Raw genomic sequence first — 17,362 nt, 5'->3', positions numbered from 1 at the left:
GTTATCAAAGGAAACCACCTCCTTCTGACCCCCCCCCAAAACCCTAAAAAACTTAAGAAAAAAAAAAAACACAGAAAACCTTAAACATGATGTCTCATACTGAATAAATGGGGCAGATCCAAAAATGCCTCTCCTGCCCATTTAGAAAAAGACTACACTGTAGTAAAATGGTAACTCACTGCAACTTTTTTCATATTAGAAAAGAGAAAGGCAAGGTGTTAGCAGAAAGTTAAACTGGTCCCTTTCCACTTTCTCGGACCGCATAATCTAATTTCCTATCTCACCTGTGGGGAAATACTATATAACTTTCAGATGGATTTTTTTAAATTAATGAGATACATGTCACAGTAACAGATCCCTGAGTTAAAGTCACATTACACAGAAGACCATAGTTATAGCTTCTGATGAAGGCTTCCCTATGTACACATATGAAACAGCATTTAGCGAAGATCCTATGATTTATCTATTAAAATCAGCTAACCTGTCACTTACAGTTAAAAGACCTCAGGGAAGTCGAAGCACCCTACTCTGAAATGCAAAACATACAAGAAAAAACTTCTTAGTAATGGGCTCAAATTGTTTGAAACCACCCTTCTTCCTTTGCACCCTGAACGAGACTCATCACCTGAGACACGTGATATTCTCTCCTTCGACAAGACTTCCTTTGACTCTCAATATGATCCCCCTCTCCTAACTTTTAAGTTGTCCACATTGTTCATTCTAGCACGGAATCACACACTATTTCACATACGTGCTTTATTTTCCTCAAGCAGAAATGTAAACTCTGAAAAACAGTCATACACATATTCTTCGCTTCTTTTTAACATACCACTCAGAACCTAGCATAGTGTTATGACACCATAGGTAATACTTACTGAATGAGAAGACAGTTATACATGATTGGAATTTTGCTCTGTAAGTGTAATAATTCTCAGCTTTTCAGTTCATGAATAACAAGTCAGAGAGAAAGATACTATGAAAGCAATCTCCCAGTCTACATAAGCAATCCTGCTGCACTGTCGAGGCCATGGTCTACACTTCCGCCCAATTCCATCTCCTGCCACATGGAATGCTGGATGATGTGGGAAGTCTGTCCTTACAGAGACCCTCAGCTGTTACCTAGGCTCTGTGCGCCAGTGTCTCCATATCCTGGCCCGCCGGTGCTCTGAACATGCTCCCATGCGCTCACTGGGGTTGCATGGGCTCCTCGCACCCAACACATCCAGCGCACACCCATCTCTCCTTGTGCACAGACACTCCTCTTCCTAGAGTCCCTGCTGTTAATGGGACCATCTTTCATCCAGCTGCCCAAACGCAGAGCACCCTGACTCCTCCCTTCCTGCAGCTACCAAACGTCAATCAATGCAAAGCCCAACCAGCTCCACTTCCGAAATATCTTTCTCTGCCCTTTTATTCCCATTCACTACTGCCTTAGCTTAGGCCCTAACGGTTCCTCATACGTATGGCTGAAATCACCTAACTGGTATCCCTGGGTCCATTAGCTCCCACTTGTTAGCCAGCCTCCATCAAACTATCACATAATTCTTTTTAAAAAACATGAATTTGTTATTTCTCACTTTAAAGTATCTGATAGCTGCCACTTGGCTAGAAGGAAAGTCAGAAGGCCGTAGCAGAGCACATTAAAAAAGACTCCCGCTCACAGAACTCAAGAATCGGCCAATGCCAACCCCTTCTGTGAATGATGTCCCTACTCTCCTGCCTGGAAAAGAGGCCCCTCCTATGCTCCTTTTTTTTTTTTTTTTTGCAGTACGCGGGCCTCTCACTGCTGTGGCCCCTCCCCTTGCGGAGCACAGACTCCGGACACGCAGGCTCAGCGGCCACGGCTCACGGGCCCAGCCGCTCCGCGGCACGTGGGATCCTCCCGGACCGGGGCTCGAACCCGTGTCCCCTGCATCGGCAGGCGGACTCTCAACCACTGTGCCACCAGGGAAGCCCTTGTTTTTTCTGTTGTTCTGTTTGTTTTGTTTTGTTTTTTGGTTTGGTTTTTTTGTTTTTGCGGTACGCGGGCCTCTCACTGTTGTGGCCTCTCCCGTTGCGGAGCACAGGCTCCGGATGCGCAGGCTCGGCGGCCATGGCTCACGGGCCCAGCCACTCTGCGGCACGTGGGATCCTCCTGGACCGGGGCACGAACCCGCTTCCCCTGCATCGGCAGGCGGACTCTCAACCACTGCGCCACCAGGGAAGCCCCTAGCTATTCTACTTTTAAGAAATTATTCTGGGGACTTCCCTGGTGGCACAGTGGTTAAGAATCCGCCTGCCAGTACAGGGGAGATGGGTTCGAGCCCTGGTCCAGGAAGATCCCACATGCCATGGAGCAACTAAGCCCGTGGGCCATAACTACTGAGCCTGCGCTCTAGAGCCCGCGAGCCACAACTACTGAAGCCCATGCGCCTGGAGCCCGTGCCCCGCAACAAGAGAAGCCACCGCAATGAGAAGCCCGCACACTGCAATGAAGAGTAACCCCTGCTCACCACAACTAGCCACAACTAGAGAAACCCCATGCACAGCAACGAAGACCCAACGCAGCCACAAATAAATTAATTAATTTTTTAAAAAGTGGGCTTCCCTGGTGTCACAGTGGTTGAGAGTCCACCTGCCGATGCAGGGGACGCGGGTTCGTGCCCCGGTCCGGGAGGATCCCACGTGCCGCGGAGCAGCTGGGCCCGTGAGCCGTGGCCGCTGAGCCTGCGCGTCCAGAGCCTGTGCTCCGCAATGGGAGAGGCCACAACAGTGAGAGGCCCGCGTACCGCAAAAAAAAAAAAAAAAAAAAGTATCCCGGGTAGGAGAGTGGGCAAAATAGTAGGGGGTCAAAAGGTACAAACTTCTAGTTATAAGTCACAAACATTTAATATACAACATGGTGACTATAGTTAACGACACTGTATTGTGTATCTGAAAGTTGCTAAGAGAATAGATCTTAAGGGTTCTCATCGCAAGAAAAACAAACTTTGTAACTGTGTGGGATGGTGTTGACTAAACGATGTGGCGATCATTTCACATTTTATACAAATATCAAATCATGTTGTACATGCAAAACTTATGTCAATTACATCTTAATTTTTTAAATTAGCCTGTAATTTTATATATTAAGACTATTCATTAGAGTATTAATTTTAAGAGCAAAAAACTGGAAATAACAAACATCCTTCACTATAAAACAGGCTTAATCCTGACACATTTATATAAAAGAATTATAAAAGAATATTATGTAGTTATTAAAAAGAATAAGGTAAATATACAAGTAATTATCAAAAAAAGACATCCAAGGCACAAGAACTCAGGTTGTAGAACTGTGTGCCACATGATGCCATCTGTGTAAACATCCACACAGACACAATAGACATATGAGCTGGTACTCGAATAGAAAACACTTAGAGTAACACGTAAGTACCAATTATTTATGGAAAATGGGACTAGTGGAGCCAGGAGGTTATCTCTGAACTTTTTTTTTCTCCCCCCCCCACCCCCAACCAAAAAAAGGGCAGGACCTCCTGTTGGCGCAGTGGTTAAGAATGCACCTGCCAATGCAGGGGACACGGGTTCAAGCCCTGGTCCGGGAAGATCCCACGTGCCGCGGAGCAACTAAGCCCCTGGGGCACAACAACTGAATCCCGCGCGCCTGGAGCCCGCGCTCCACAACAGGAGAAGCCACCGCAATGAGAAGCCCAAGCACCGCAACGAAGAGCAGTCCCCGCTCGCCGCAACCAGAGAGAAAGCCCACGTGCAGCAACGAAGACCCAACACAGCCAAAAATAAATAAATAAATTTTTTAAAGTTGTTTTAAAAAAAGCAATGAAGCCATACTGCTTTTATGGTAAATGTTTTTTAAAAGTTCAAATACAACTGGAGGAAAAAAAAAATCTATATTCTTCTATAAAGATTAATATTTAACCAACTGCACATATAATAAAAACTGAAATATACGTTAGGTAAACTGTCAGGCAGTATTGTAGGTTATTCTTTCAAAAATAGTGAGTAGTTGGCAGTTTTTCTAATAAATATGGTGATAGAAAACTGTTCCCTTATTCAGTAAATTTACTGTAAAGTATTCACAAACTATACAACAGCTCCCAACACCACATCAAACACCATTAAAAAGATGAATTGCCTCACCTCTCCTACTCTGCACTGAAGCAACAGGAAAGAAGAGCGACAGGAAAAAGGTTAGGAATACAGAGAATTCACACATTTGTATACAAACAGCAGATGCGGTAGCATTTCTAAATTAAAGCATGAATATAGTGCACAGAATAAAAATGTGATGCATTCATTGCTCATCATATTAGATTCGTACAAGCCATGAAAAGATGAGTATTGACCAAGCATTTTTTGCCAAATCTAAGATACTTAATTTCCATTTAAGAAAAAAGTTTCCCAGGCGGGTTTGTAAGCGTACTTACTGATCTGATTCAAAGTTTCCTGAGGAATCCAGCTCATGTCAACATCACTCTGACTCGAGGTACCCGTCTCTACCTTCTGTATGGGTCTCTTGCGCTAAGAGAACATAAAAACATTACTGTAAAGGAGTTCCATTATATTATTTACTATAATTTTAACAAGCTACCCACTTGAATATATTAATAGATAAACATGTTCTCTTCTAGTCCTAAACCATATTCCTCAATATTTTTTTAACGAGACAGGAAAATCATGTCTACACCAATTATAAAGAATAAGGAATAAATCTGCACAATTACTTATTTTCAGTCTTTAACGACCTTTTCCTCTGCTATAAAGCTTCGTATGTTATTATACAAATGGTAGACCAAGTAAGAACTTCTACTTTTACAATGATTTTCTTTCATCTTGGGAATCAAGTTTTAAAGAATAAACTTATTTCCACATTAAACAAAAGTTGGGATAATAACTGAAATGTTGCATGCAGGCAGATCACTGCATTATTAGCTAAATACACTTAAAGAGCTGGCATAAATAAAACAAAACAAAAACACATAATCCTATTTAAGCTAACAACCTCAAACTTTGTTCCTTGAGTATTTGCAGCAAAACTGCCAGAAAGTAAGAAAGTGATTCAATTCCACTCTTTGGTCCTATTCTTTAAAAAAACAAAACTGGGCTTCCCTGGTGGCGCGGTGGTTGAGGGTCCGCCTGCCGATGCAGGGGAGGCAGGTGCGTGCCCCGGTCCGGGAGGATCCCACATGCCGCGGAGCGGCTGGGCCCGTGAGCCATGGCCGCTGGGCCTGCGCATCCGGAGCCTGTGCTCCGCAATGGAAGAGGCCACAGCAGTGAGAGGCCCACGTACCGCAAAAAAATTTTAAAAAGTTAAAAAAAAACAAAACAGAACAAAACAAAAACACCCACCTAATTATTTACATAAGAAACAGAATATTAATTTTACAGTCCAAAAATTGGACTTTGAATACAGAGATAACTGAAAAACTGGCTTATACCTAATACATAAACTTACAGCAAAAATGCTATTATGAAAACAAGGTAAAGAAAGTTATGAACATTAACATTCAAGCACTAAATATTTTTCTTTTAAAAAATAAGGATTTATTAATAACATTTACCGCTAATTTTACATAGATTTGAATGCCTGACTTACTGCTTAATAAATAAAGATTAACCAAAATGTCTACAGATAGCTAGTGGGAAGCTGCCGCATAGCACAGGGAGATCACCTCTGTGCTTTGTGACCACCTAGAGGGGTGGGATAGGGAGGGTGGGAGAGAGGGTGATGCAAGAGGGAAGAGATATGGGAACATATGTATATGTATAACTGATTCAGTTTGTTGTAAAGGAAAAACTAACACACTATTGTAAAACAATTATACTCCAATAAAGATGTTTAAAAAAAAAAAAGTCTAGCAATTGTTTAGGGTCTAGTTCGTATCAGTGTATTTGCCACAAATCATGTTATATACTGAGAGGAACAGTATGGGTTCTTTTGGTTTGGGGTTGGGTTGTTTTGGCAGGGTAGGGGAGAAGAGGGACATGAGGATACAGCGGCAGGATTAGCTATACCATGTTCAGAGACGGGAAACCATGATTACACCAGGTGCTTCAATGTTGCCACTCTACTACTCTACCAGAATTCTGACTTAAATACAGCCAAATTCATTCATTCTTTTTCAAAGGAAGACTCATTTAATTGCTAATCAGAAGTCAGCCCTATAGTCAAGAGTATTAAAGCAAATATATAAAAGCTGCATTACTTATAGATAAAGTACATATACATGAAAGAGTATGATAAACAGAAGAAAGAAATTTAATGTCTGAGTTTTAGGAATAAAAATTCTAGAATATAGAGTTATGTAACAGTGAGAAGGTAAATATCATCCTGGAGAATGCAGACAAAGGACACCAACTGCACGTGGCAGTAGAGTCTAAACAAATCCAAATCATGCACCCAAGGTCTCCTCTTCAGGCTTTACGTTATTTATTTTTATTATTATTTTTAAAAAATAGGTCTTCATTGGAGTGCAACCACTTCACAATAGCGTGCTAGTTTCTGCTGCACAACAAAGCGAATCAGCTACATGCATACACAGCCCCGACCCCCCGGGCCCCCCACCCTCCAGGTCACCGCAAAGCACAGAGCCCATCTCCCTGGGCTATGCTGACGCCCCCCCACCAGCCAACCACCCTGCGCTCGGTAGTGTATATATGTCCGTGATACTCTCACTTCGTTCAGGCTTTATTTTTAAAAAGTACAACAAACCTGTAATCTACAAACCCACACAGTGAGAGCAAGAAGCCACAAACAACTAGACTGTACTCAGTACTGTAACCACTTTTGAAGTATGGCTATAAGAGCTGTTTATCTATATTTACCTTTCTAGATTCTAGGAGTTGATGAAGGCCAACCACCACCAAAAGCCCAAGACCAGCAAGGAACATATACATAAAGATTCTGATATAAAAGGAGAAAATATAAACTGGCTTTAGTTCATAAGAAATACCACAGCTAATTAAAACTATAATTGTGCTTTAACTCCTAAGAGGTATGAGTTAAATTACAACAATAATTCGAACAAAATATAATTTTTCCAAATAATTTGTGGGGAAAAGGAACAAAATATTTTAAATTCAACGTAGATCCAGATAACAGTTTTATAAATTTACCTTTAACAGTCAGTCCCCACCCCCCAAAAAGGCATATGATCTACAATGAATTACTTCATAATTTGTTGTAGTCAAAGCTCAGTTAAAACAGCTGCATCAGGTGCTGTCTTCCTCAAATATTAGACTTTGCACAATTTTATTTAAAAGTTACTTTTAGTGAATTATGTAAGTATACAGTGAAAAACGATTCATCATTCGCAAAGGACACATTTTTCAAGATAAAATCTTCTGGTTTATGTTTTCAATAGTAATTTTGGAGGCATGAAACTTAGATGAGAGGCTGATGACCAACTTACGAGGACGGGGTGGAAAACCATTTAAAGACACAGGAGGAACAAAACGCCAACTATCTTCCTAAAACAATTTTTTGTTAGTGTTAACTATCTTCCCTAACTTGGTATAAATAGTTGTAAGAATCATCTAAAGTACGAATTTAAGTAGTCAGGGTTTCACCCAACTGACACCTAATCTTTCACCAGTAAAGACTACAGTGACGGAAGCAAGCCTCCCAAGTCCTACCTTCTGAGACCAAGACCTACACACTGCGACTTTCACTTACGTTTCTCCATCTAGTCCATCTTCTCTCTCAATAACTGTAACTGTTTGATTGAAGACAGCATCTTGGAAAACATTGCCCTGTTAAAAAAATAAATCACAAAAATCTGAAATGTGCTGAAAGAATGAAAGCTTACAAGATTTCTTAAAACTGTTACCCTAGAGATACGCTACCGCTACCATATACCGCTTTCTCATCGCTCAGAAGGTCAGCAAGACTCAACAGAGCCGCACTGAAGTGCACCAATTCAATGTCAGGGACTCAACATTATGATGTCACTTTCTCCTCAAAAGTAAAAAAGGCCTCCAACTTTGCTAAATTTGTCCCCACTTTCTTTGACGGGGATGGGAGGTGTGAGAAACCAAACAGGAAAACTTGCAGAAAGAGACGGAGCCCACAGAACACTCTTCCGCCAGAAGCCCTGGCTTCCGTTGTAGGTAATCCTCCAAACGAGAAAGAGCGAGCGTGAACGTGTACAGCAGGAGCTCCAGAAGAACATCATTTCAAGAACTAGCCTTGAACAAAAGTCAAATTCATGTTCTAAATTGACAATGGACTGGAAATTAGTTTATATTAAATGGGTTAATGACTTTCAGTATCAAAATCTTTTTCTGTGGTGGTCTCCAAATAATTCTGTCAGCTCAACACAATTTCAGTTTTCAAAACATGAGAATCACTGGGACAACACACAGCTGTGTTCAGTGTTTTGTGTGAAGCATCGAGGTAGTACTTTTTCAAAACTGTCACTGCTTATTGCTGAACTGTGATGATTTAAGTCTTATTCCAAGATCTTTCAATTAGCATTCCTCTAGTGACAATTCCAAGATGAAATAAACATTCAAAATGGAACTGAAGCTACAAATATGCTTGTTGGATTAAGTTTAATTCTGCTTGAAAACTTGATGAAATACACAATCCTTCAAGCTACTAAACTATAAAGTTGAGGAGGCTTAATACACTGTTTTGAAAATAAGGATAGGGAATTCCCTGGTGGTCCAGTGGTTAGGACTCGGCACTCTCACTGCAGGGGCCTGGGTTCAACCCCTGGTCAGGGAACTAAGATCCCGCAAGCAGTGCAGAATGCACCCCCACCCCCGAAAAAAAAAGAAAAGAAAAAAGATGACAACTCTTTCCCACTTTCCAGTAAGTAGTTTTTTAAAAAGACACAAAAGGAAAACTTAACTGTAGCATGAGAAATTTAACTCAGATGTAAGTATGTTGATACTGGGGTGATGAAAAGTTTGATTAAGCTTCCAAGAGAGGATGAAATTTCCTTCTCAGAAAACTTTTTCAAAAGGGAATGCTTTAGATGTGCTTTCTATCTGAAGGAGGACGTGACAGTTGGCATCTAGAGGTCAACTCCCAGCAGTAAAATTCTAGTGGGCTTTTCTCATTCATTCACTGGATATATTATGTATACTATAGAAAGATAGTAAAATATCCTAAGAAAGACAGCAGAGCTTATATTAGGCTATTTAGTTCTCAGGAATCATAAGCCTTACTAATATCCTAAAAATAATTTGGTTACATTTTCTCTATGAGTATATAAAATGAGAGAAAAATAGTCCTTAAAACTTACCAACAGCAGCAGTAAAATGAGCAGAATGCAAGCAACAAAAGGAGGTACAAAACTTACTTAATATATATTAACATCTGCAGAAGTCACAGATCCCACTGTGCGGCTTACTGTTCCTTTTCCTTTTAAGATCCAGCTGGAGTCACTTTCACTTTCCTACCCCTACACTTGTCTCTAGTATGTATCACTTATCATGCTGTGATGTTGTCTGTCTACAACCATCTGCCCCGTTGGATTATAGCCTTGAAGACAGAGATGTACAACTTATCTTTGCCTCCCTGCTGCCTATCAGTTTCAACCACAAAATAGGCACCTGAATGAATAAATATAAGAATATTCATTAAACAATGTCAACTGTCCTCATCCATTCTTAACTTAAAAAAAAGAAGAAGGTGGTTGAGAGGGCCTTACATTCAAATCTTTGTAGTTCAGATTGATGACCAGACCAAAGGGCCGCCCGCCCATGGGCTCCGCGGGGACGAAGGAGGACTCAAAAGTTGCCTGTCTCTGCGGCGGCACTACAGTGTTCAGAGGAAGAGCCGTGAAATTCTGGATATAAAACTGGTAGTCCTGAGGGTAACGGAATGAGGCATCTAGAGATTCAACGACAAAATCTTCTGTACCCTTGTTTGTAAAGCCTACCAGGAACTTCACAATGTTATTTGCTGGAAAATCTAAGAAACAAAGAGAGACGGGAAGGTTAGAAAACATTCAAAGGGTACAAAATAAGTAGACATTACAAATGGATTCTGGCACCCGTTCCTGCTATGTATGGATTTGGTTTCAGAACCCTTTTCAGTAGAGCACTCCAGCCATCCACTAACTAGCAACTTGGAGTTCGTGTGTAAGCTGAAACCCTTGTTCCCATGGCAGCATTCCAACTTAAGAGTTGAATGGAGCACCTCAATTTCAGACCAGATCACTTCCAAGTTATATGTCTGAGAAGGAATTGTATACTTTCAGGAGTAAGATTATCTTATAGTGCGGTTACATGTCTTGGTGAAGTCACCTTCACCTCCAACTCAGTATCTGCAATCTGTGCAGATAATGGAGAGAAAAATGACAGAAAGGTAAAATCTAAGAGGTTCACCTGAAAACTGTACTATCTATTAAAACATAAAAAAAAAAAATCAATCAGGAAATCCTTATTTGCAGCTAGTCAAAATGCAAACAAATGTGACCCAAGGAGGCAGCTACAAACATAAATGGGAAAAACCACCACCAACAACAACCACCTCTCAAATTATACTTTCTGTAGGCAAAGAGCCAGAATGTACGTGGGAATAAAACAGAAAGCTTGAGAAGACCAAGAAAATGAATAACCTCAAATAATAAGTCTTCAATAATTATCCTGTGGTCTACAGAGCTGCTTCATCCAGTAAGCACAGGTTCTGGGGTCGGACAGATCTGGGTGTGAATCCTGTCTTCAGAATCTGTTTACTAACTGAGTAACCCTGTTCAAGTCGTAACCTCTCTAAACCTCAGTTCAACAAAAATAACTCTCCTCTTAGGGCTCCCATTCGGACTGAATAATACACGCAAAATACTGACGACAGCGCCTGAGCTCGGAGTAAATATAAGCCATTAGTTAATATTCTTCTAATGCAACACAGGCTCTAATCAAGGCCTAACTATAAAGATTTAATATTTCACTAATGTTTACACTCAAAATATGAATGTTATTTTACTGTGGCAGTTTGAAAAAAGTTTAAAAACAATATCTTTCAAAGGGACATTTGATTTCTAGTTCAAATGGATAGTATTTATTTTTTCCCCATAGTTGAAATGCCACCTTACAGATATGGGTATTCATACATGTAAGTGGGTTTTTCCCCAAAATCTGTCTACACTATACTTGTAAAATAAAGACCTTAATCATTATTAATGCTTCCCCAAAAAGTGAGCCATCCATTTAAAAAATTCCTGTATTTGAATTACAACCAACATTCCCCTCTCACCTTCTCCTTTCACAAACAGGATGGTTGTATCTGCACTTGGTGAAGCTTCAGGTTCACCAGATACGTCTTCTTCCTCTTTATCTTCAGCCTAAGAAAAATGTTAAAAGCAGATTACTATGGGGGAAAAACAACATCATTTAAGAATAATGACTTGGGCTTCCCTGGTGGTGCAGTGGTTGAAAGTCCGCCTGCCGATGCAGGGGACGCGGGTTCGTGCCCCGGTCCGGGAGGATCCCACGTGCCGCGGAGCGGCTGGGCCCGTGAGCCGTGGCTGCTGAGCCTGTGCGTCCAGAGCCTGTGCTCCGCGACGGCAGAGGCCACAGCAGTGAGAGGCCCGCGTACCGCAAGAAAAAAAAAAAAAAAAAAAAGAATGACTCCACTAGATTTGGGACAATATATACATTGCTTCTCCAAGGCTGTGTTGGGATTGGTAGTGGAATGAACTTCACTGTAACTCATCAGTGAAAATAAAACGTCAAGAGCGGTGCACCTCCCAGAGTGATGTGCATGCGGATCCCCCGGGGATTCTGCAGCGATGGCTCCGGTACCGGGTGAAGCCTGAGATTCTGTATGTATCTGAAACGCCCATGCCAGGAAATGCCCATGAAGCTGGTACTCAGATCACACTTTGAACTGCAACATTCTAGAGTGTGGGTTGGTAAATTTTCTGTAAAGTTTGAGAGAAGTTTACAAACAGTATTTTTCAAAGGGACATTTAGTTTCTAGTTAAAATGGGTAGTACTTACTTTTCCCCTTTGTTTAAAGGCCAGGAATACTACCTTCCAGGAAAAGAAGAAGTCTCAGACCCATTCTTCATGCCACCCCTCCCCCACAAGGGCGAAGGGAAGGAGGCTCCAAAGGAGGCGCTGGCCTGAGGACGCAGGTAGCAGGTGGCCCCCACTTTGGGGACCACAAGGTCCCTGCTGCAGCTGCGGGGGCAGCACAAGAGCGGCCAGGGACAACGCGGGCCGGGGCAGAGCTGGCTGTCCCCCATCCGCATTCTGCAGAGCCACGCTAGGGCCGGTTATTGGTCTTTCCATCCCAACTAAGAACCGCCCTGTAAGAAGTCATCACAAAACTGGGAAGAAATGTTTTTTTTTAAAAAACCTGACAAGGGACATACTGGGGTGGAGGTGTCCTGAAACTCAAACTTGCACGACTTGGTACATTTACTATTAATCATTGAACTGTATGCTTTAAATGAGCAAGTATCATGATATGTACATCATATTTCAATAAAATTGTTTTAAAATGTCAACAAATTTTAACTAAAAATTTTAAACCCCAGTGCGGCAATTCTCCAGGCATCAATGAGAATTACAGATACTCATATATTTGAAGTGTCCAGGCCCTTAATAAATCAAGATGCTTAAGGGCACCACTGTTTACTGGCATTTAACTTTTCATTTATGTAAATACTCTCTCTCCCAATACAGACCTCCCAAGAGCAAAGCCTGTCTTAATTTTAAAAATTCTCCACACCCACCTCATATGCTTAAGGCACTCAAAACATTTCCTCAGTGACTGCTGTACCATTCGTTCAATTGTATTATGTTATATTTTAAGTATCTTTAATGATACCTTCATTTACTAAGACTTAGTGAATTTCTACTTTTGGAAACAGAGACCCACAAGTAGGAAAAGAGACCAGAAACAGAAAGGTAGGAACCATAAGCTGTCAAATAAGGAGAAAAGGATATACTTGAAAACCAAGAGAAATCATCCCTAAGATTTGATTAACAGGTTGTGTAATAAAAAGAAATGAAAGCAACAAGGTAAAAGCTTGAAGCACTGGAGCCTTATCAAAACAGAATTAATTTATGCAAGTAAGAAGGATGGTAAATGCTGAATTCCATTTTGGACATAAAATTTGAGGTGCTTAGGGAACATCCAGATGTGCTATCCCACAAAGAGCTGGAAACAGAGGAACGGAGCTGGGAGATCAATGTAAGGCGGTGGTTGTGAAAAACACAGGTGTCCTCAGCATTACGGGAGTGAGCAGGGGGAGAGAAGGTGTGGAGACCAGGCAGCAGCCGCTGGACAGAGAAAACCGACGCAGGCGCCACAGAGGTCAAGCACAGAGGTCAACGAGCGGACTCCAGGAAGGGGCACTCAGGCAACGCTAAAGAGGCCAAACGGGAGGAATGGACAACAGGCCAGGAATTTGGCAGTTAGGTCACTGGTGACGTAGCAAGAACAGCTCTACCAGATACATGGGACCAGACCAACCACTGTTAGAGAACAAATGTGAAATGAGCAGAAGAGAGTGGTACAATTTCCTCTCTCAAGAACTGTGCTGGTAAAGGGAAAAGAAAACGTATAGCAACTTCAGGTGGAGGGACACAAAGTGGAGGATGTGAGCACACCTGCAGCTTTAACAGAACTAAGTCACCGAGAAGGATCAGTGCTTCAAGTTGCAGAAAGAAAGAGGATAATAAACAAGACCTCACAAGACCAGATGGGGAGAAGGTGGCAGGGCCTTAGAAGACAGTAAAGACAACTCACGGTTAAAGGAGAGATGTAGAAAAGATGAGTGAATAATATATTCAGAAGTAGAATGTAGAAAATTTGACAGAGTCCACACTTGATGACCTTCACCTTCTGACACCAAAGACAATATTGTTGCTAAGATTTCACAGAGGAGTGATTTTGGAGTTTAAGAGCGGTGAAAAACCAATTCTGTGTAGGATAAATTACAGCAGTCTAAGAGAGAAAATAAAACTAGCTGGAAGCAAAAGCCACAATGGTCTTGATTACAGCCCAATATTCTTACTGTTATACTATAATTTTATAGTCAAAGTTTCAGCATTAGACAGCTTCTAAGAGAGCTTCTCTAAGCCCTCCTTCTAAGCGGAATCTTCACAGAACGTATTTTATATACTGTTTATTGTCTGATCCTCAACCCCTGCCACCAAAATGCATACACACTGTCCCAAGAACATACACTCCATGAGAGCAGAGAATCTCTGGTTTGTTCACCAGGGGGATCCAAAACAGTGCCTGGCACATAGCAGGAACTCAATAAATACTTGCTTATCAAGTGAAGGAAAGAAAGAAGAAAGAGGAAACTGACCCAGAAAGATAAGTTGCCCAAGACCAGAAAGCTAAGTAGTGTGTATCCCAAACCCAACAACAAATAATGTTACCCTCATAGACTCATGTTCATATCACCTTGAACTGTTCTTTGTTTCATGTCTCCCTCCTTGTGCCCGAAAATACTTACAGATCATCCTCAATGACTGGCCCCATTCTCCCAAGTTCAATCCACTTTGATCCCAGTAACAAACCTCTAAAAGCAAGAATTTTAATACCAAATTTGTCTATATAAGGGCTAAATACATATAGCGCTAGATACACTATATATATGTGTGTGTTAAGTCAAACACAGCGCTAACCAAATCTGTGGGTTCATCTTCTTCCACTTCTGCTTCATCATCTTCATCTTCAATTACAGAATCCTCCACCGTTTCTTCATCTTCCGTAAGATCTTGAGCCACTGCCAATGAGCCTAACAATAAAATAAAGAACAAGCAGTTAACCTTTACCCTGGAATACCAATGTTTCTAAATCTCAGGTATATAGGCAACGAAAATTTTCCCTTGGAATAACTCAATCTCCCAGCTCACTCGAGTGATACCAAATTACAGCGTATCTAAGAATATTCATATGATTTTATCTTACTGCTAGTCTTACCAACTGCACATTAATTTTAGTGTGAAATGCTGTTTAATTTTTAAAAGCAGCTGGAAAAATGAACTGCTAAAACTAAAGACGCTTTAAAGCCCAAATAAAGAAATTCAAGCAACTCTGTTAAGCATATTAAAGAAAGTAAGTTTGTTTTAAAAGTAAGAAACTCCAGAATTTAATCTATCATTAACCACATAAACCAAAAAAATCCAGGTCTAAAGGAAAGCAGCAATCTAAATATCTAGGCAAGAAAATCCTGTTATTAGAGTTGACTACAGCTCAAAACTCTTAGTACTCGATAGCATGTTAATTCCAAGGAACAAATATCTGTATGACATCCATAGTAAAAATGAACTCTCATGAAACACATTTGGTTTAGTAAAAACTATATTGGTAATTTCAAGTTTGAGAGCTGAGAAAGCATGCATTTATTTTTGCATACGACTTCAAACATGTTTTAAGATACTTTTTATTTCCCCTACACTTAACATCATAGTGAAAGTAAGCATAACTATAACGCCAAGAAACTATACATCATACTTTTATAGGCAAAAGTACATGTCATATTAAATCTATTTCAGGCAAGACCCTCAAAAGAAATTTCAAAGTTCTAGTGACTCTTCCAACATTTCTCAGAAAGAATGATGATGTGGCAATTAAGTAGAGGGAAAAAAATATGGGAAAGGAAGCACGTGCACATGCTGTAATACCCAGGAGAAACAGTATATACTAAGGGGACTGCATTTTAAGTCTTTCCCACTTCCTTGAGTTCTTACTGCCCGTTAAGACTTATGGCAAATATTAAAGAACAACGAATCACACTTTATGACTGAAAATCAGCTTCTACTCCTTGCTGAACAGACTAAACAGTGTATTCATAATTTACAAGTCATTTTGTAAAACCGGTAAGAATACCTACACCTGACATAATAACGTTGTACTCAGTTACATTTCAAGACTTCTCAATATATACAATGGCTTTCACCCTACACTTATAAAACAATGTTTTAATGCTAACCAGTAACAATTTTGTGCCTAAAAAAATCTAACACTTTTACATTGGAAAAATTAAGAGAAAACATCTCTTGAAAGACAGGCCATTCTGCAAAAAACAAAGATACCCAGTTAGATACTGATGTTTCTCAAGAAAGCCTGAAAAAAATATACTTTAGATTCTAGACAAGTACGATTACCAAATTTTCTTAAAGAAAATGAAAACATCGACCAGTAAGCAACTCCTAAAGGAAGAGCATTCCTATTTAAACCTGCAAATGAATTAACGGTTTTGGTTAATTCTCCCACTTAGTTTTCTATCCGTTAAATAGAAGTCAGTCAGTTCACTTTTCTTTGCAAAAGAACTCGTGGATACCTGTCACTATCGTTCATTTTGCCACACAGCTTGCTTAAAGTTACAGAATAAAAGGAACTCTAGCAATCATTTAGTCAGACTGAATTCCACAGAGGAGAAAATGGAAGTTCACAATAGAACCAGGGTAAGAAGCCAAGTTTCCACATTTCTGACGTCCTGCTACCTATTCTCACACCGGGTTAACTGTTGGAATAAACCTAGATAAAACACGTACAGCTCGAAGGATACTACATTTTTTTCAGGACAATGCGATGCTTCCACAAAACAAAAAGGGAAAAATAATTACAAAAAATGGAGGGCTCAAGTACCGGACATGCCCAGGGATCCTTCAGGCCGCCTGGGAGCAAGGCTGGACAGGTGGGTGAGGATGGGGAGTTCTGGGGAAATCAAGACACCTGAGAGCACAGAGGGATGCGCTGATAATCGGGGGGAGGACCAGCAGCACGGCTCAGAGTTCAGGCTAGCAGAAAACAAGGCTTTCAGCAAATGAATGGAGGACTCCTGGCGTGGACGATAAAGACACGTCAGCCCAGCGCCGAGGGGCGGGGACGGGGTGGAGCTGCGGCCGCTGGAGCGCCAGGGGCCGCCGCGGGCTCGGACACAGCCTGCCCGCCACCCCCTCGTCCCTCGCTCCGGCTGAGGCTGCAGGCGCGAGCCCGAGCCGCCCGCCGCCCCCAAGCAAGCTCGCCGGCAGCGCCCAGCGCTCATGTGCAGGCGGCGGGGGCCAGGCAGGCTCTGGCGCGCGGGGGGCCGCCCTGCGAGCCGGGGGTCGGGGGCCGCGGAGAGAGAGGCCGGCGAGGGGGACGCCGGACCCGGGAGCCGCCGCCGCCTCCAGCTTCAAACCTGCGGTCGCAGCGTCTCCCACCCTCCCGCCCGAGCCCCGCCACCCACTTCCCTCGCCTCACCTCCAGGGCGGCCTCGGAGCAAGAGAGTGGCGGGTAACACCAGCAGGAAAAGCAGCAGCAGGCGGGGGAGGGACTTCATAGCGCGGCCGCTCCGCTGTCCGGTTCCCGTCCGCAAGGGCTCTCGACGGCTCCGGCTGTAATGGCGTTACTCTTCATCCGGGCTCCGGGCGGGCAGGGGTGGGGCACGTACCACGCACGGCC

The 17,362-nt window shown here is 42.0% G+C and overlaps 1 protein-coding gene and 1 long non-coding RNA gene across 4 annotated transcripts in view; one reads left to right on the top strand and one right to left on the bottom strand.

Moving 5' to 3' along the window:
* LOC136792043 (uncharacterized) overlaps positions 1 to 5,834 on the top strand; it is a 23,446-nt gene extending 17,612 nt beyond the window's left edge. The window contains exon 5 of one of the 2 annotated variants that reach the window (XR_010835184.1): positions 3,502 to 5,834. This is a non-coding gene — a long non-coding RNA (uncharacterized lncRNA). The remainder of the gene's footprint in view (positions 1 to 3,501) is intronic. The other variant, XR_010835183.1, reaches the window with a different exon arrangement.
* SSR1 (signal sequence receptor subunit 1) overlaps positions 1 to 17,362 on the bottom strand; it is a 22,117-nt gene extending 4,755 nt beyond the window's left edge. Inside the window, exons 1-8 of one of the 2 annotated variants that reach the window (XM_067006792.1) lie at positions 17,162 to 17,362; positions 14,596 to 14,708; positions 11,201 to 11,288; positions 9,654 to 9,916; positions 7,670 to 7,746; positions 6,820 to 6,898; positions 4,422 to 4,515; positions 3,827 to 4,149 (exon numbers count right to left, since the gene is read on the bottom strand). In XM_067006792.1, the coding sequence (XP_066862893.1) occupies positions 4,103 to 4,149; positions 4,422 to 4,515; positions 6,820 to 6,898; positions 7,670 to 7,746; positions 9,654 to 9,916; positions 11,201 to 11,288; positions 14,596 to 14,708; positions 17,162 to 17,240 (840 nt within the window). In that variant the 5' untranslated portion in view covers positions 17,241 to 17,362 and the 3' untranslated portion in view covers positions 3,827 to 4,102. Of the gene's footprint in view, positions 1 to 3,826; positions 4,150 to 4,421; positions 4,516 to 6,819; positions 6,899 to 7,669; positions 7,747 to 9,653; positions 9,917 to 11,200; positions 11,289 to 14,595; positions 14,709 to 17,161 lie in introns of those variants that run through there. The other variant, XM_059076751.2, reaches the window with a different exon arrangement.

This window comes from Kogia breviceps, chromosome 10 (assembly GCF_026419965.1).
Source record: "Kogia breviceps isolate mKogBre1 chromosome 10, mKogBre1 haplotype 1, whole genome shotgun sequence".
Taxonomy (NCBI): Eukaryota; Metazoa; Chordata; class Mammalia; order Artiodactyla; family Physeteridae; genus Kogia; species Kogia breviceps.
This window is presented reverse-complemented; position numbering and strand designations above follow the sequence as displayed.